Consider the following 20837-nt stretch of genomic DNA (forward strand, 5'->3'; position numbering starts at 1 on the left):
CTCAACAACTACCTCTGCCTCGTAACCTGGTGCACTTCAGTGTGTATTTTTCAGCAAGCCAGAGAGATATTCTGGAGAAAATAACTGTTTACTACAAACATTTTATTCTACAAGAAGTACATTTTCTATTTATGCTGTATATGGGAAGTGTTTTGAATTTCTTTTTAGTTGTTCTAAAAGAGAAATTGGTTTGGATAAGATTGGTATCAGCAGGTCATAGCTTTACTAAATCGGTAAGAGGAAATCAGCCACAGCACTCTGATTGGTGCTTTAGATAATTGAACAAAGTAGACATTCACAATCCGAATTAGTTTCACTCATAAATCAGATAACACTGAGTCAGGGCTTATTTTTTGGGCTGAAATTATAAAACGCTTCAATCAAAAACAAATGTGTCAGAGTCAGAGAGGGTGGATAAAGAAGAAGAAGAAGGCAGCATGCTGGTTCCTCCGTTTCATGGCTCCATAGTGCAGAACCAGAGCCATATATCTCCAGCGTATTATCAGGATGACTCCTGCTGGCCACCCTGTCACAGGAGAGTGCTTGATATAAACAAGAGATTGCTGCGACACCCAGTAATCAATATTAGGATGGTTTCAGTACCAAACTTCATTTGTCTCTGCGAACATTCCTTTGACCAAACGGAGCATTAATTCAAATCATAAATCTGAGCTGATTTAAATCCGAGGAGAGAGGGAGAGGGAGACCACCTCCACCCCCCACCCATCCCTCCCCGACTTCTGACTGCCTGCCCCTAATGATTTATTTTCTACATTTCTGCGAGCGAGAGATTTGTCCATACTCACTGACAGGTCACCTTCAAACGCCAGTGGCAGACTGTTCATCACCATGCAGACGAGCATCTCATCGCTGCGAGTAAATATTAAAGGAAAAGAATCCAATTGATTGTGGATGGGCCTGAGAGGCGTCACTGCCATATATTTCACTCAGAGAGCTAATGCCGCAGCACACACCTAGTAGCGCTCCCTCTCTTTTCTTTTTTTTTTTTTTTACCCAGAATTATGATTCTTCCGGAAAGCCTTGTGTGGCTGGTTGCGCGACTCAAGGTTACAATTTAAATTGTAAAAAGATAAAACAGTTTCTTATTAGCTCCATTGCCACAGCCTTGCTGTTTGATGCTCACATTTATCCTTATTTTCCGTGACCTCGCAGGCTCATATTCTCAGGTTTTTTGTTGTTTTTTTTCTTTTACACACTCCATTCTCTCAGAGTGATGACCTCACGCTTTATGCATTTTGCATTGTTAAATCTGCTTTGAAACACATCCTGTTTTCATCTCTCGCACCACAAGCTCCACTGTGTCAAGTGTTACTTTAGAAATGCGCCGTTTATTACAGTAAGTGAACGGAAACCTCAATTTAGCATCCCAGGCTGCAGGGATTACATCTGGTTTATAATTCTGAAAAGGCCTTGTGAATCTGCATCGACGTACATTATCAGTCTCTTTAATTCACTAAATGGTTGTGTGTGATATTACGGAACTCCTTCTGCTTTTTAGGGTTAATAATTAATTGAAACAGAACATAGTGAAAAACCAGAGCTCTCACAGCAATTCAATTAGATTGTGTTAAAAAGCTGATAGCTGGAGTAAACTGTGCTCACAGCTTCACTCTGCAATTAGGCTCTTTTTTTCCTTCAACATTACAGACTTCAAGCGAAAACAAGACTCCCACTCGCACTGAATATAGAGCTTCCACTACATGCAAACACATTTAATTCAGCAGCTTACCATGTTATAAACAACTGGAAAAACAGCGGGGCATTGATGTTCCATACAAAGCATTGGTTTTAAGTGGAGCTGTATGAGGATTTGCAGGATTCTGGCTGAAACCTGACAGAGGGCTAGACTGAACTGTTAAAAAAACAGAAGTAAGTTCAGGTTGTGGCATAAGCAGAGTTTTTTCCTTCTTTCCTTTTGAGTACATTTTAAATGCATGGTTCCTACAGCTGTTCCATTTTAAAAATCCATGCTTCAATGCACACATTTCTAGTTTTCCAGTTGGTTTTAAAGCATTGTGGATATTTGAGTTCAACACATTCCATTCATCAAGTTGTTTTCTATTACCTGTATGTTTTATAGATGCACCGATAAGACATTTTTACTTTGAAGTTGGACCTGCTGGTTCCGATGTTTTTTTTTTTCCAAAGGACTGTGACATAATATGTTTTAACTTAAGAATATGACAAATATTTACCATTAAAAGAAAGACATGTTGCAGGGTTCCCGATAGAAGTAGTAGTTTTCAGACTTTTAAGATTATGCCCATTTATCCCCATTCGAAACATATCTCCCTAACCTTTATTAGATTTTTACTAAACTCAAAACAGAGAGCATCAAAGATGATGCGGCTTCTTGATCCATTTATAGGCTGAAAATTGTTTGCTCGTTTTTGATGCATACAATGATGAGAGGAAAACGAAACACAAAAATTTAAACTTTATCAGGATTTTACCTGCTGATCAGTCAAAGACAATCGATAGAAAATTAGCCAAATTGATCAATCCCTGCACAACTGATTAATGCCCATTAGGCTAAAGTTTGCCACCTATTTGGCAGTGTGGTAAAGGGCAATTTCACTTCCTTTCAGCACCTGATATAACTCAGGTCAGCTCTTTTCCAAAGTATAAAACCAGAGTTTTCCAATCTGGACCCAATTATCAAAAACACCTTCTATAAATCACAATTTGTGAACTGTAATAGCTTTATTTTGTTTGTAAAAATATCCAAAAGTAGGGGTGTCAATGGTTGGTTTTGTCTCCTAAACTGGACCCAGTTCATTAACCGTGGATCCAGTTTATAACCTAGATCTAAGAAGGTCTTTAGGGTGCCAAAAAAGCTGTGAAATTGCCTTTTGACATCTTTCACTAACTAACTCAAACACCAAAACATTCAATAAGTTGGACAAAAATCATGTTTTGATGTGGCAAATGAAACATCTAAACAAAAATCAAAGAACAAACCCCTTTACTTTTAAGAAATTCCGATTTGTTTATCATTTCATATATTGAAATAAGTAATGCGGTCCAGAAAAATAAAACATCTTTTTACACACATTTTCTTCCATAGTTTTTCATGCTTAGATTTAAAAAATGATCAGATTAAATTCTATACTTCTCCAGATGTTGTTTTACTTGTCTTTTCTTATGTGGATACAATAGAGGCAAATCAACGAGCAGCAAACTAAAGGAGAAGAGTGTCAAATGCAAATAAACTGTGCCCAGAATTAATTAAATTCAGAATCTTGTGCTTTGGAACCATTTGTCAAGTAATAAGGTTGTGTAAAGTATAGAAAACAGTCAATCATTTTGTTGCAGTTGGTTGCCTGGCAGGTAATTACACAGTTTTTGTTTTAATCTTTAACAGCTACACTCAAAACAAAACCAACGTTTGGCAGCCAGACACACAATTTTACTTTTACGTTAACCAGAGTACTAATGGTGCTTCATGAGCTGAAATAGTCATCATAAGTATCAAGAAACAGAACCGAACTGAAATGTTTCAAGATTTTTATAAATCAGCAACTATTAGACAAGCAACAGGTAGTGGCTGTAATCAGGTTATCTGAACTATTTTCTCTGTTTTGAAAAGATACTGAGGTATATGTAGATCATACTGGAATAATCGCCCTATGTAAAGTAGAACGTCTATGTCTGTATAGTTGTATTAAAATGCTTTGCAGCATACATCTGTCATCCACTAATGTGAGTGTAGATGTGTCTGCGACGGTGCATGTGTGTAAAGGGCATCCTCACCAACGCCGGAGCTGAGGTCTCCATTCTCCCCATCAGCTCCGTGGTGGTTGGCGTTGCCGTGGTAGCCGCTCATCGCCTCCAGCTTGATCTTCTTGACCTTCATGGCCTCTGCGATGGCTGCGTTGGCAGCTGCTGCCGCGGCCGCTGTCAGGCCTGGAGAGAGGAGGCAGAGGAGACGGGGCGCTTACAGACCTGCCGCACCGTCGGCTGAGGCTGAGCAGCAGCACCTGCGAGACCCTTCCGCAGACCAGCCTTCGGTGAATCGAGCAGACAAATGAAACTGACTTAATAATAGGAAGAAACACTAAATAATTTCAGGCACTATGCTGAATGAGCTCCTATCAAATGCCAGCTTGTTGTTTCATGTTCTGACAAGGGAGATCTTCTCAGCAGGTTATCATACTGATGAGGTGGATCCCTGTGTGGCAGCATATGATTTTTATGAATGTTCCGAGGACTCCAGCAATCCTCGCCTCTGTATTGATGTATTTGTTTCCTGATAGGAACAGATGCAGTTGGTATAATATTGCATGATGCAAGCATTCTGTGTGCACAACTTATAATATGCAATATTTGTGCATAAAATACATTTTGCCGCTGGAGGGAAGAAAGACCAATAGAGGCTAAAGCAACACAGGCAATGAGTCTTGTTGATGACAACTTAGGTTGTGTGCAAGTGATCTAATCCCCATAAATATGGCTGATGTTTAAATAAACTCAAGCTAAAAACAGTGCAGCACCTGATATTGATTTTCATGGTACTTCAGTTTTAATTGTGTGCAATTTTCCAAAAGCTTTTATAAGGCTTCATTTAGGATATGATCCAATAAAAAGAGAAACATTACCCTGTATAATGTAGTGTAAACGCTATTAAACAAAACTGAGACAACAAAAGTGGATAAATTATGACACTTTTCTTCAGAAAGACACATTTGAAAGGTAGTATGATTTTGAAAGAAAAAAAAATGGCATGAGGCAGGGGGGCATTTTCCAGTATCAGGATTACAAAAGATTAGTTTCAAAAACCCAAATAATTCCTCTGATAAAGTTTTTATGTTTGTAGGTCATTTTTGATGAGATGCAAGATAAAACCCAAGGAAAGCAAAGTCTAACCAAGAAAAACCTAAATACCTGGTAATTATAGTATAAAATGTCTTTATACAAAAATCTTCCTTATTTATACGCAAATGTTCCTGCAATTAAAATACGTTTTTTAATTGGATACTAGAGAAAGTGACAGAGAGACCAAAGAACAGAGTGCTGCCCCTTCCCCACATGTTGCTGCACATTTACGGTCAGCTGGCTGAAAAAAAGGGTACTAACCTTTTTTTACATATACAAGAAATACAAATTTTATTAAAATCTATTTTGAAATATTTCATGAGAACCAGGGACCGTCGTGGTGTGGAAACTAAAGGATGCCACCCATCATTCTCATAATAACACATTTGGCAAGCTAAGCTCTAACGAGCCGATGAACCTACAGGTTGGTCTGTCTAACAAGTCTATGTATACGAACCTAAATAAAAAACATGAATGATATTAATAAAATGTTATCAATATTTTGTATTGTTTAAGTAGCAGTTTAAATATTTTCTATTTCAATGTGAAGTAAAAATAATTAGATCATGTTCAATATTTCAATATTTGTGTTAAAACTGCAATATATTATATATACTATATATATATATATATATATATATATATATAATACTCCCCACCCTTCAACATCAACCCTGAAAATCAGCTTTCAGGACAAATAGTTTTTCAAGTGTTGAAAATTATTTTTTTGTTTTTGTTTTTAAAAACAAGGAAAAACCATCCTGTTTCACCGTAGCTTGAAGAACACTGTAAACCAATTATCTCACATTGGGTTTGTATGCATATCGCTTGAAAATTTCTGACAAAATGCCAAATAGCTTAGAGAATTTTGCATGCATCTGCTCATGCCAAAGGCTGCTGTTCCTCCTGAGTAGACTAAATGAATATTGACATCACATTTTAAATAATCATTCACATTTCTTCCGCGATCCCCCAAATACGCTGTAGAATAGCAAATTGTGACACGGTTGTCCAACATCAATCAAAATGAACCCGCTATGATTGATATAGGGAGAGTGAGATTATAGACACACGTATGCTGGGCACACTGCAGAGATCATAAAGCACTGGTTTGTCATTGTGGTAGTTCCAGGGTTCTGGTGTATTGAACGTGACTGAAATCTTTATTCATGAGGCTGGTCTCAAACAGCAGGGACTGATATAGTGCTGAAGCTCCTCCAGGCCCGGTGAGTTTCAGGAGAATCCGGAAACTCCTTCTGCCAACTGCAGTGACAAAATCAAAGATGCAGAGCAAAAAACGAACGAAACAAGATATGTACCTATTACTGTTACAACTCATACCTACAATACAGTATATCACCTGCCCCCTTCTACAGGAGCTGCTAGTAGTTGATATGCGGGTTTGCTTTATGTTTGACGCAGAACAAAGTAGCGTCGGCGTTTATCATCACTAAGCTGTCAGTCTCGGTGATGGGACTCAACGCAGCTATTAGCAATGCATTCGAGAGGAGACACGAGTACAAGGAGAGGTGGGAATCGTACATGTGAATCTAATAGATGCAAACACACAGTAAAAACATGCACAATGGAGCACACCGGGACTGGACAGCCTCCTTTCTCATCCGTAGTCCAGATGGTGAGAGTCACTCTGAGCCTCTGACATGGAGGTGCATATAATTTAAAGCCTTGTTTGCATCTTAAAATACATCAGTACCATATTGACGTACAGTATACATCATGTCAGGCTGGGCCCTCTCGTTTGCAATGGACCCTGGCTGCTGTTCCATATGCATAAGCAAAGCAAGACGGGGGAGAAGAAACGACACAACCTCATAAGAAGGTGATATTTCTTCACATAATGAATGTGGCCTCTGCCCAGTCTGAAGGTCAGCCTTCATTTGTGTATAATGGGCAAGAGTCAACTGTTTTCCAAATGAGACGTATGCAGAACAGACTGCAGAGTAAATATTGAAATCACCTCTGGGCTGTTTGTGTGATAAATTTCCCCCACAAATCAGGTGCCGCTCAGGGGGAGTGCCGCAGTGGAGCTCTCTGATGCTCTCTAACTTGTGGGAAGAGCCACAGTTTATAGCCACACAGCCGATCTGTCCTCCAAGAAAGACCAGATTACCTGTAGGAGCAATAAATCGAAGAAAAGGGAAATAAATGCATTTTGCAGAAGTAAGGGTGTGGCGAGACATCCAGTTCACAAGACAATAAGACATAATATTGGGTTCAGAAGAGCAAGATGAAATGTAGGCAATATTTCTGGGACTAACAATACTCATAAATAGGTTTTGAGACACTGTTAAGCCTGAAAATTATTGATACCCATTGCAGATTAGGATTTGAAATAATTTGTATTCAACCAATATGCTTGTTTCTCATACGAAATAAGAGCAACATCTCTCAAAAATAAGAAAGGGTAAAAGGAATTAATGTATAGAGCACTTTGTCAGTCGTACTGACCACTTACAGCGATTAACACTATAGCTGCATTCACCCAATCACTCACAAACGCTCACACATTTATACACCATAAACGCATATTGGTAGGCAACTTGGGTTAAGTCCAATCAAACACCTCTAATAACTGTTGACCAGCTTTCTGCATGTTTTCACTGGTAGTTTGAAGATTTATCTTTGGTGATCAGGTTGATGAGATTATCAGATTTAAGTCTGGACTCTAGCTGGGGAACGCCAAAACATTAATGTTACTTTCAGATAAAAAACATCTTAGTAAAATTAAATCACCTTTAATCTAAATCTGCCAGGTGGTATCCGTATTTTAAACTTAACCATAAATACTAAAAGCAACAAACTGCAAACTCTGTTTTAAAGAATCTCTGATCAGCGTAGAATAATCCAGTCCGGGGTTGATAAATGTCACAAATCTGAAAGTGCAAAATTAAAAAAATTAAAAAATCTCAATTCTATGTAGTATTATCCAATGCAGAACAGACTCATTTAAAAACTGCAAAATATTCCATCAGTTTAACCCTAATAAGACCCACAGAATGAAATGCAACTTTGGCACTGGGAATCATTGCTCAAGTGCTTACTGGGACAAGTACCAGTAACAAAATGAGCCGCTACACAATATTTGGTGGGAAAGAACAAACTGGGTTTTACAGAATCCGTAATGAGTTTGAAATATTTCAGTTCAGATTTGAAATGTCCATATATTCAGATATTTGTTTGTTCTTTGACCAATTCTAGGGTGGTCCTAATGCCAAAAATGTAGGTCTCCTAAATAGCAAAGACTTTTTAAAGAGTGTCTGTTCAGTGTGGAATTCAGTCTGAGTATTTTTGATTTTGAACTTTAGATGTTATGTTAATTTAGCTCTGATAGCTTAAGATAGTAATGTTAGCGGCTAGCGATTAGCCTATCACTGTTTTACATAGCTTTTACAAATTACTTGTATGTTGTGTGTCACCCAGTTACTGTTTCTTTTCTTCTACCAAGTAGAAAGTTTTGGAAAGTTCTTCAGTGCTTTTGTAACAACATTTGTGTTCTGTGTTCAGACTATACATAAACTATTTTGAAGTGGAAATGATCAAATGTAGTGTAGATGTATTCAGCAACTATTCAGCAACAATTGGAGGCTAAGAAGATTCCAAATTTAGTTTAATGGGTGGCTGACAGTTAGCTAGTCTTGGTATTCTCACAGCGCTTACAAATTGTGTTTTTTGTTCAACTGAGTACCAAAAATCCTGCCACGTAAACAACTTAACAGTGGTTGAGACTTCCTTAATAATTTTGTGATCGAGTTATTTTTATTCAGTCCACTGTGTCAACACAGAGCAACTCAAGCAGTACTTCCTTTCTTACTTCAAATTAATTGTTTGAAAAACAGAGTGATTAAGGCATCTAGACTCATAATAATAGCTTAGACTTATTCCACCAGACCAAGTCACATGATGACAACAACGGGGTAGCAATTCGTATTGCAGACTTAACTTTGATGAGAAATATTGTGACGTTTTAATGTTGATCTCAGTCCACACATAAGGAGAGAAACAGATGTTGATGAAATGTGTAAATCACAAGCCAATAAATTGATTTATACTATTGTGAAATGGACTTTGCCCTTTTTAATTTATCATTCAGCTACAAGTCTCATCCTGCCTTTGACTGAGTGACACAGTCTGTGAATGGAAATCTTTGTTCTGATAATTGTTTCATTTCACCAGATCAATTGTCATATCCACATAATGTGTAAGAGGGATGCTGGTGCCCACCTACAGGCCTAATAGCCACCAGAAGACTGGACGTCAAGAAGGCCAGTCCCGCCTGGCGCTAATCTGCATTCATTACTATGCAAACAAAACAATCCAGCATCATATATTCTTTCAAAGTCACCTTTAGATTCAGACACTTTTCTGATACCGGAGCACAGAGGAGAAAGAATCCTCCGGAGCACAAAACAAACAGCACATCATGTAGAGCTACACCAAAAAAAAGGGGGTTTCAAACAAACAAGCAGAGAATAGCATGGCACTGTCACATGGGGAGCACAAAACAGCAAATAACGGAGACAAGGTCTGATGGTAGCCCTTGGAGCAGCTGTCATATTAAATAATAATGAAGGATCTATTAATATGCAAAGGAAGCAGCAGCCGACTGGCTTAACGCTGTCATGCCTCTGCATATTGTCAGGATCTTCATCATTAATTAACATGCTAGCTGCCCCATACCTGCGCCAATGTCAGAACATTCTTACAACAAACACCCCAATGCCTGTGCCCTCCGTAACTAACTTGGATAATTAAATTAAAATCAGATTAACTTCATGTCGTTTCCCCCCCAAAAAAACCCAACTTTCTCTAACACTGACAAAATAATAACAACTGGATCTTATCTATTGTGTCTCTGGTGTTAAAGGAAAACAGTGGAAACACGGTTTATTTATCATGGCATAAAAGGAACTGAGAGACTCTGTGTTAACGAGCACGACCGCCTAATTTTGTGCATGGACTGGTGAATGCGATGACAAACCGGGGACAGGAACGACGCTACTCTTAGATACACTAAACCACTTGAACTGTGTGATCCGCATCATGACGAATTTAGTATCAATTACAGGGTGGGCTAACCTTACGACAGGCAGCGGGGTTGAAAGAGGAGGGGCAGACAAACAAAGAAGTGACAGTAAATTACCTGCTGCAGACTGGAAACTATTTTAAACCTGATCGGAGCACTGGTGGATTATGATCCGCTCAGCAGCTCAAAGTGACATGCTAATTGTATGCCGAGAATGTATAAATATTAGAATATGGCTTATCTTGCCATATAAAGTTCTCTATACTCTGTTAAACCATCAGAAAACATTAGAAAATATATATATTTTTTTAATCGATAAAGCACAGGATAAACTTCACCGCGGAGGTATAGTGTTTTCAAATTGTTTAGGCCTATTACAAATTTCCTCTCTTGTTTGTTTTTTGTCTCTTAAGTGTTTCAACTCCTCAAATTCTAATATTGGACATAAATAACCTGAGAAAACACAAAATACAGTTTTCAAATGATGCTTTCATCTATTAAAGAAAATAGCTGTCCAAACCAACCTGGCTCTATGTGAAAAAGTAATAAACCCCTAAACCTAATAAATGTTTGTGTCCCCCATGTCAGCAACAACTTCTATCTAGTGTTTTGTCTTTTACATCAATGTGGAGGTATTTGGGCCCACTCTTCTTTGCAGAATTGTCTTAATTCAGCTACATTGGGATGTCTTTCAAGCATGATAAGCCTATTTAAGGTTGTGCTACAGTATCTGGTTCGGATTTAAGTCCAGACTTTGACTAGGCCACTATGAACCTTTATTCTGGTTCTTTTTGAGCCATTCAAGCATACAAGGGTCTGGCTCTCTCTGTATTTTGTTGGAGTCCCCAAGGTATAGAAATGGCTTTATAACCCCCCCTGCAGATTGATTGATGTGACTTCTCTCATATGTTCTGCATGACGTATCACTTCTGAGATGTTTTAGCCTACTTTGTGTTGTCTAACAGGTTCTTGGGTGTTGCTAGGGAAATTGAGCCCACAAAATGTTGTTGATCACAGTTAATTCCTAATTAAACTAGGAGGGCTGTTTTTCACATAGGGACAATTTGGTTTGGCCAGCTTTTTTACAATAAAAAATGAAATCATTGTTTGAAAACTACATTTTGTATTAACTCAGGTTATCTTTGTCTGGTATCAAGATTAGTTTGTTGGCAACAACAGAGAAACCTGAAAGGGAGCAAATACAACATTGTAGATGACATTCATTTCTGTAATGGTAAATGCAGTCCTTTTGCGTTATTCATCAGGCTGAAGCAATATCTGGGACATAAATGAATTACACTGAAGTTGCTGCTTAAGTAGAGGCCAGAGTGTGAGTGGAACCCCATCTACCCTCCCTCTTCACTCAAAAGGAGATGTCATCTTAGTGTGGTGTCAGGCAAATAATCCGATTTGGAAGGGGGGGTCAATCTGCCTGTAATGCATCAGCACCTGGAAAGGCTCCAGCGTACCCACCTCGCCACCCCCAACCCATGAGCGCAAGCATACGAACACTCGTCCGACATGTGATTCTGCAAACATGCGAAATTGCTTCCTTAAGTGGAAATCTAAGAAAAAGGAGCTTGTGTCAAGGGTAGAGATACATTTGTTAACAAAGTGTTACACATCATGTCTCGCAGGTCCTGTTGACTGCAGAGAAAACATCTTTCGGCGGCTCATATCAGGGCAGATGTTAATCTGATGCGATTTAAATAAGCGTCCGACACTTGGCCATTTTTTTCGAAACCGTTATCTGCAAAGTGTTTGCAGGGAGTTATCCCTGCAAATTAAACGCTATTGCTTGAACAGCTTCATGAAGTGAAACGTTCTGTATTATTTGAGCCATAGTCAGCTGCTTGTCGAGGATGATTTGCTCAAAATGTATTGTTTTTGATTTGGCTTTCTCTCTGACAGGACAGAAATTACATTTATCTGCGAACCAAACTGAATAATGCACATTTTCTTTCTGTTGTTATGGAGTCTTGAACAATCGCTAGAGCTTCATCCCACATTTAATTTCTATGTGCGGACGCTACCTTTTCTCAAAAATGAAATAAGTGACATGGTAGCATAATGTAGCTGCACTGCCAACCACATACATTGGCACCCCTGGTAAAGAACCTTAAAAAGCCTTTAAGTAACTGCAATTTTCTTTTGCATTAGCAGGAAAATGTGTTGAAATCACCATTGCCACGCCTTGTGGCATCCCAAAAAAATCCCACAAGCTAAATATAACCAAGCATTTTCAAAATGCAACAAAATATTTACTCTGTCAAAATCCACTACTTCTTATGCTTATTGCGTAAATCAATAACTTTTTTTTTTTTAAAGAAGGAAATTTTTTCTCTTGAAACTTGCAACTTCTTGAAGGTTTCCTGCTTGATAACATCATCAAAACAACAAATGTTTTAATTAAATCGTTGGTGGAAAAGCTCTGTCGCATCATAGCAGGGATGCTTGAGCGAGTTTCTGAGAATAATCTCGGTTACTTTATCTGTGCCTCCTCAATACCCTGACTAAATGTCAAGATCACAGAATTCTTCTGGACTTAAAGGGGATGATATCAAAAGGCTTCTTTTGTTGCTTTATGTTCTATTAAATAACATGCCTTTCTCATCATCGCCTGTCTTGTGTTTTTGCTCCGGCCTTTAGGTTCGCCTTTCATAGTGCGGCTACCTCACCTTTCTCCCAAAGTTCAAAGCTCCAGCCATGGCTGTAAGACTCTGTTGTATTAGTACAGATGGATGAACTCCGGTTTATTATTAGTCTTATACATGGTTCTTTGTTGCTTCAGGGACTAACAGAAAATGATGTCCCAACAAACCTGTTACTGTAAATATAAATCTGTTAGAAAAAGTTGTCTGAAATGGAAAAAAAGTCTGCTCTGGTGGTTTATCTACCGCAGTTTCTACTTGGTTAAACACATCATGTACTGTACTTCAAGACGGCATTACAAAAGCTGCCTTGGACAGCACAGTATCATTAAAGACATATCAGGAAGGACAGGAAAATATGCAAATCAGAGCACTTAGAGCCATCAACATCAAAGCGCCCACAACGAAGCCAGCCACAAATAGAACAAAAGCATTAGTTGCAACAAGACTTGGCCTCAAGGCTAAGTTAGGGCACAACTGCTTGTTGTTGATTCTTGTGGCGATAAGGCTTGCTTTAGCATCACCACTGCCTATGTACATATACCAGTGGAGTGGATTTAATCGCACTAATTAGAGTGCACTCAAGGCAAAATGCAACATCTACTGGAATAATCTGAGAGAAGAGATCTCCAGTCCAATTTATTCTCCTGCTCTTGGTTTCCGGAGGGGTGGGTTGAGCGGAGGATCTGTTTTTGGTAAAACGAGTGAGCGGCTGGTGTCTGGTGGTTGGGTGCATGTGTCACTTTGGACTGGTTGCCATTTCGAGGATGAGCTGCAGGGAGGCCATTCACAGGGAGGCGGTATGTTTCTGTGTGTGCTTCTGTGTGTGTATGTGTGTGTGTGTGTGTGTGTTTGTATGTGTGTGTGTGTGATGAAAAAGAAAGAGAAGACACCCAGACAGAGTGAATCAGAGCCGTAGCAACAGTGATACACAGCAAGACGTGGCCGATTACCAGTATCAGGGTCTTAAAAAGTTTTGGTTTCAAAACCTCTAAACAAATCTGTAAAATTGTTCCTACAGTTTAAAGTCCTCTTACCAACAGGGCAGGAAAAAGAGCTGGAGTTTTGTTTTATATAGAACAACAAATAGCTAGCGCCGCCCCTCCCGCACATATAGCTGCACAGTTCTTGTCAGCTGGCTGAAAGAAGGCTTCTACACTTTTCCCAAGGTTAGAACTAAATTGAAAGCTAGAAGTGGCATGTTTAAGCAGCCAACTACAAGATGACCGCCCAAGCAGAAAGCCGGACTAATTGAACCTCCTGATATTAGCTTGTTACACTTGTGTTAATCCATTAAGAGCCGATATCGTATTCTGTGCAACAAGCACATTTGCTTGAAAACTACCACTTAGCAAGTGTTTATCCTATATCTTTGCTTAAGTCTATGAACAAAATCTAAATAAAAACATAAAGACATTTAATAAATAGGCTTAGGCTGGATATCAGCATCAAGGTACATCAAGGTTGAAAGGTTATGGTCAAAATCCCTAAAAATCATTAATCATACCTACAGTTGAAATCCTTTTAATCAGATCCCAGAGAAAGTGACTGGAGTTTTCTCAATTGTCATGCTGCACAGGGTGACTCAACACTGCCTCTCACCCACCTGTTGTTGTGCACTGCCACTCAGCTGGCTAAAAGAAAGCTACTGCAGTTTTAATTTACACAATTAATTTCAACACAATGATGCTGTGAAACCTGGCTATTTTTTATAATAATATACCATGAGAATCCTATGCCGAAACATGCCAAATTTGGACACTTATAAAATATTAACACAAGCTGACTACGAACTTACTAACTAAGCAGATTTCCTGAACTAATTACCTAGCTAATATCAATTTGGTTTAGCAGTGAAATTGCTTAAGGTGTAAAATTCTGCACAATAAGCACTTGGAAACTTCATAATGTTGTGTTTGCTTTTCCTCAAGTTTTGCTTAAATCTGTTTTTAAAAAGAAAAACAAAATTAAATTCTATGTTTAAGGCTGCACTGTGGTGCAGTTGTTGACAATGTCGCCTTGTGGCAAAAAGGTCAGTGGTCATTGGTTGGAATCCTGGCCTGGGGTCTTTTTGCATTAAGTTTGCATGTTTTCCATGTTTTCATGGCTTCCTCCCAAAGTCTATAAATGTGAAATTTATTGGTCTCTCTAAAATAGCCCTTAACAGTGAGTAAGTAAGTGTGTGTGTGTGTGTATTATTGGTTTAATAATTATTATGAGTTTAATAACGTATAATCAGTATGTTCGGTTATTAAGCATCATAAAATATTGCGGAGTAAAATAACTGTTGCTTTTCTAATATGAATAAAATCAATGAAATAATTTTTAGTGTTCAACTTTTATTTAAACAGCATGGTTTTGTGAAAAACTGGTATTTTAACTCCAGGTTATAATACCATGATTATCTCATTGCCAACATACAGCAGCAGCAGAGACCGAACCGTACCTGTGGGAGGCATCATGCCAGGGGACATGAGTCCAGGCACCGAGTGGGGCATGATGTGGGGGTTCTCCGGCGACGTCACACTCTGGGTCCTCTTTGGGGGCCGGCCGGGTCTGGAGCTGCAGCGGCAGACAGAGGAGAGAAAAGTGCGACGAGAGATGAGGAGGGGCTGTGTGGGCAGCGAAGGAGGGTAGCAGCAGAGGTTGGGGGGTTTGGGGGGGGGGGGGTTAGTGTTAACATTTGCAGCTCACCAGAATGCAATTCCATTCTGAAGAGCTAACATGTACTGTAAATAAATTTCTTTTCAAGGACAGTTGCTTTCTGCAGTTCAACATAATAGACTTCCATAACTAATTAGATTACACGCTGAATTCATTTCCTTTATTGAAGATCAACCACTTTTTGATGCATAATTCATAACCTGTACCTCGTTACCTGTTCCTCCGTATTAATATCCCCACACTATTTGAATTGCCTCGTTTGCATATGCTAAAATCCTGCGCTCGGCCCTCGGCCTGGAAATTACATGTTAACTTGTTATAATTATTGCAGTCAGGTCACTATTGATTTATGAGACTTTTAAAAACCAAATATGTGTAGTTCTGGTAATGAATGATATTTTAAGGTTCTTCAGGAAATTAAAAGGCAATGGCTGCCTTAGGAAATGTTCTGCTTGCTTGATTTAATGCGTGCCTTAGCTGGAAGGTGGTGTGACAGAGTGATTCAGACCTGTTGGACGGTTCTGATGGGGGAGTTTTATTACACCAAATGAGGGGCACAGATCCAGCCATGATAAATGACTGTGCCACCTCACTGTGGAGAAGAAAAGGCCTTCAAAGCAGATACACCCTTGACTTTCTTCACATTTTACTCATTCACTTATTAATACAGCTTCGAGTTTCAATCAATACCTACTTTGCTGGCTTATAGTTGCAAAGAAAAGCCTACAGGGTAAAGGAAAAAAAAAGAAGAAAAAAAAACAGAACGGGTAAGTGAGGGACTGAGATCCTGTAGAGGCATATTCTTTATGAAGCACGTTCTGCGTGTATCAGCTGAAGATGAATTATGGTGACTTGACACAGGTGACATATTGGCTTCATACATTATTTCACATAGTAGTCCATTTCAAGCTTTAGCAAGATACAAAGTTCCCTCTTAAACAACTTGAATGTATGTTTAAAACACAATATGATCTCTAAAACATACTGTAAATAGCTAAACTGGCAAAACAGGAAAAAGTTTTTTTTTTTTTTCATTTAGAGAAGCAAATACAGGAAGAGTATAAAAGCAGCAAGTCATATCCTAGTGTAATAAGGATAAGATTTTACATGGAGGAACTACGCATTTGCTTTTCTTTGAAGGATTTAACTTGCCAAGAAAGTATAATTACGCGTCTTATTTTTTTGCGGCCCCCAACTGCATTTCCAATGATATACATTTGCCCCCAGAACAGGTGGTCAGTGCAGATGGAGAGTTTTTATTTTTAATTAGGATAAAATAATTTCTGACAACTCAAAATCTTTTTAAATTGGACAACGTTAGCTATGACTACTGCCTTTTAATAATCAAACTTTCATTTCACAGTACATAGGACCACATCTATTCTATCTAGTGTCTTTTACTCAAAAGCAGACTTGCTGCAGCCAAATCTGCTTTCAATGAATTTATTAAACTTGGCTAAATACAGGGATTGTTTCCGTTTATGTATGGAAATTTGTCATCTATGTTTTTACCTGACAAGCTGAAATTATGGTTATGACCCGACAAACTCTGAACACGGTGAGTAGCTAGTAATTGCCATTATTATACTACTGTACAACAGTAATTATTTGCTTAAATAAACCCTGTTTAAAATCAGTACATGCATAAAACAAAATTGCACGAGTATTTAGCTTATTTTGGGAAAAAAATGACCTGTTGGAGGTTTAAACTGCTACGTTTTTAAACTTCCTGCAGCTGTTAGCTTTGAGGCTGTGCGCTAGCTTGTACTAAAATAGGAATAAGTAAAGATTTGATTTGTTATTTTTATTTCAGTTTCAACTATATGAGGAGTACAGGGCTAGACATGTTTTACTTATGTCTGCTAATTTAAAAGTATTTCAATCTTTATTCACTAACTGGTTTTAAATTTCACAAATAATATTGACATTGAAGGGGATGATATCAAAAGGCTGAAGTTTACACTTATACCAAAAACTCAGCAAAGATCATTTGTACCCATTGTTATATCTATTTATTTTAATTTGTATTTATAAAGTTACTGTTGAGTTAATTTGCTATGTCCTTCAGCCATCACAAGGGTGGGCTGAATCCTCAGCAGCCCCTCTTTTCATGCTAAAGCAACTGTTTACATGTTGTTTTGGTTTTTTGGTATGTCCATTATTGGAAACTTAACACAACTACTGTGATAACAGCTGCGACAATTTGCACAAGCATTTGCCCCTTACTCATCCCCTCGCAGAGTAATCTCAAATATGAAAATAAAAAAATGCAAGTTTGTTTTCCAAGTCCAACAAAAATGAGCTCCTCTTATCTAACTACAAAGTGTTATTCCAGACTTTATCAGCCAGTACAATATATGAGGCTGTCTGTGTTACAATACATTTCCCTACATTTCCCAAAGGCGGTATCTGAAGACAGACGAGGTGGCTTTAGTAGCAGCCTTAGTGGTTGAATTTATTCAGCCATGTCTTGTGAGGTTTATTTACCTCACTAATGCTAATAGAGTGCACTCACTCTGTCTGAATATGCTGACACTTTCATATACACTGGCTCTGGAGGTTTTAGGGCTAAAAGCAGACTTTCACCCAACTGTATCCCTTTGGAGAGGAAACATAAGAGACAGAAGTATCAAGAGGGGTGAGCGAGTGACAGAAAGGGAGGCAGCTGGGGAGACAGAGGGGATGAGAATGGGAGAAAGAGAAATGAGCACTCGTTCACCTTACCAAGGTCTGGAAACGTTATTCCGATTCCTATAGAAGCACCTCTTTGATCTTATGAGAGGGCCAGATCGCAGACAGTTTTGCTGTCATCACTTTCACTTGTACTCTGGCTGAATTATTTATAAAAGAACTCAATAGAGGGTATAGGAGGGGCAAAAGTCTTTTTCACTAACAATGCTAAAGGCAAAAAAAGAAAAAGAAATATGCTCTCAAATGGACAAAAAGAATGTCACATCAACCTTAGATCATGTCAAAGCGCCATCACAAAGGCCCTTTTAAGTACACCTAATGTTTAGATAGCCTGCCAGAGAATATGTCCGTGTGTTTAAAGGGGGATAGCATTTCAACCACTCTCTCCAAACAAATAACACTGGCCGGCCATGAAAGCAATACGGCAACTGAAATGCTTTGAACTGAGGAACCTCCACGCAAGAGGAAGGGTTCTCAGAAATAATATCACTGTCTCCTTTCCTAACGACTCAGTGGGCGTCTATATTTGCAGAAATAGCAAACAATTTGTCGAAAAATGGGGGCAAAAATAACTCTCCTACTGATTTGTTTGCTTCTTGTAGTCTTGTAGTTCTGTACAATGTTCCTTAATATTTTTGACAAAGAACAATTAAAAGGTAGTCTTTTAAGAATATAGGTCTTGTTAATGGTAATAGGCCTGAATACAAATCGGAGTTGCTCAGGTCACAGGCGACCTGTTCCCCAAGTGTTCTCAGAAAGACAACAAAATGAGGGGTGGCAGCATGTAGTTTCATTGCTCCTCAGCACGGGAATCAACTTCCTGAAAACCTGAGATGTGCAGAAACTGTTGTCTCCATTAAACCAGGACTGTTACTGGTATTCTTTGATTGAGTTGTTTATCTTTAATGTAATTTTCTTTACTATAAATGACAACATGTAATCTAGTGTCTAAAAGAACACCCCACAGCTAAGGATATGCAAGCTAATGCCTAAAGAGATCATGGAAAGTGGGAGCCATCCGGGCTAATGTGCCAGGTCCAGAAAGGAACTCAAGCTGGCCTAAAACAAAACAGCGAGGCTATTTATCAAGCAGCAGATGCTGATTCCTTAAATAGCCTGGCACAGAAACTGCTCCAAACTAGGACATTATCACAGAAAAAGATAGCACAACTGGATTTATTATTGGAATTTTTGGTTCATTCCCTATCAGCCGCTTTATTTTCTAATCCTTCCAGCTAATTTTAAAATGTTTCAAATAAAAAAAAGAAAAAGATCTATGTTTCATTTTGGGCTTGTTCAGACAATAATATTTCCGTTCCGGAGATCAGTCACATAAAACGTTTATTTCATCTTTTATTTATATTTATACAAAAGACATTAGGGCCCCTCGTGTCTCTGGCTTCAATTAAGGAACCAAAATAGGCCCCCGTCAGCTTTGGGCAGGGGCCACAAATATGTTACACATCCATTCTCTCCCTTTCTTGTTTTGCTGCCATAGTGAAAAGAAAATAGTGGTGAACTTTCCCTGAACCAGACTTCCTTTAATGGCCCGGCCGTGTGTTGACCCAGCAGAGTTGGCTGGAACCCGATACTATCCAACACACTACGCTGCGCAAGGCAATCAGATTACACGGGGCCCAACAATACACTCCACACGAGTCCAATTTCAAGCGCTACAATGCAATAAAAGCGCAATAATTGAATTCACGTTCTCACCCCCGTTTACAGGAAGCCGCCACAATGCAGTGGGCATAGCAAGAAAGGGTGATATCGCATTAGACATCGGTATAGTTTTGATCTCATGGCGGGATTCTGACGACTCACTTTCAGTCGTCTTTTTTAGTTTTTTTTCTGACGACGGAAGCAGCGGCTGAGATCTTATTACACAGAATGTTGTTAATGCAGTGATTATGATCTGTTATAAATCAATTGAAACCACAAAAGTAATGTTAAGCCCAAGTGAGCCCACTCCCTTAGTGGATTTGGTTACACAGAAAGAAAAATAAATCATCTATTCTTCCCATCTTCAGATATCTTCAGGAATTCGCCCTGATAATGTCCTCTGCGGCTCCAGCTTGCAGAGAAGGAGCATAATATTATTTCCTGGTGGTTATGACTGAGGCATTAACCTTTTATCTTGGTCTTTTGTTTGACGTTTCTAAAAGGTAAGGATGGAGATATTTATTCCATTTCCGCCCAGCTGGCCAAAACAAGCAGGTGAATCATTCGTCTGGGGCGTGGGTAAACAAAGGGCCTCCTTAGGTCTCTGCCAATCAGGCCTTATAAAATATTAACCCAATGTCATTGCCCTTTTAAAAATCTCTCACCTAGAATTCCCTAATTGTTCCTTTTTCTTTATCTCTGCAGTGCAGAGAGTAAATAAATTAACAAAATAGCTTTTAACGCCCTGGGTAACCTTTTAACTGAAGGATTATCTGGGGTTTATTTTTCATTTCTCTCGCAGCGATAGCCGAGCATGGCCCATTGATTGGTTTACTGGGGTGGGTGACCAGCTATGAAAACAAGGTCTTATTGATAAAACAAAGCAGCGTCTTACCTTTTAAGTGCCAGGTCAGGCAGAATTTTAGATACCCCCCACCTCCCCTGCACCTTCCAAGACCATCAGGGGCCCGAATATGCTGAGCTGATGGTTTCTTCTTTTTTATTTGCTTCAATCAAATGGTTTAAAAATATGTGCACATCTGCCCCAAGAGGCTAACTATGTTTGTTGAAAGATGAGGATAACATGTATGTGGTGTTTTCCTGCCAATTTTAAATCCCAACAGGTACGATAAGAGCTTTGATTGAAAGGAGGAGATGAAATGCTTTAATTCTAAGAGCAGGAAAAAATTAAAGGAGAAATTAATCATGTATAAGCTTTAATCCAAAAATAGATCTGAACTAGAATGGAAGAGAAAAAAATGAATTAATACAATTTTCCCAATGTGAAT

General features: G+C 38.8%; 1 protein-coding gene across 7 annotated transcripts in view; it reads right to left on the reverse strand.

The window, feature by feature from the left end:
- Positions 1-20837, reverse strand: part of dachd (dachshund d) — a 147317-nt gene that overhangs the window by 56040 nt on the left and 70440 nt on the right. For 4 of the 7 annotated variants that reach the window (XM_047370736.1, XM_047370737.1, XM_047370738.1 and 1 more), the window contains exons 2-4: positions 14978-15093; positions 6815-6967; positions 3775-3927 (exon numbers count right to left, since the gene is read on the reverse strand). In XM_047370736.1, coding sequence (XP_047226692.1) covers positions 3775-3927; positions 6815-6967; positions 14978-15093 — 422 coding nt within the window. The remainder of the gene's footprint in view (positions 1-3774; positions 3928-6814; positions 6968-14977; positions 15094-20837) is intronic. The other 3 variants (XM_047370740.1, XM_047370739.1, XM_047370741.1) reach the window with 2 other exon arrangements.

The sequence above is a fragment of the Girardinichthys multiradiatus genome, chromosome 7 (genome assembly GCF_021462225.1).
Source record: "Girardinichthys multiradiatus isolate DD_20200921_A chromosome 7, DD_fGirMul_XY1, whole genome shotgun sequence".
NCBI lineage: Eukaryota > Metazoa > Chordata > Actinopteri > Cyprinodontiformes > Goodeidae > Girardinichthys > Girardinichthys multiradiatus.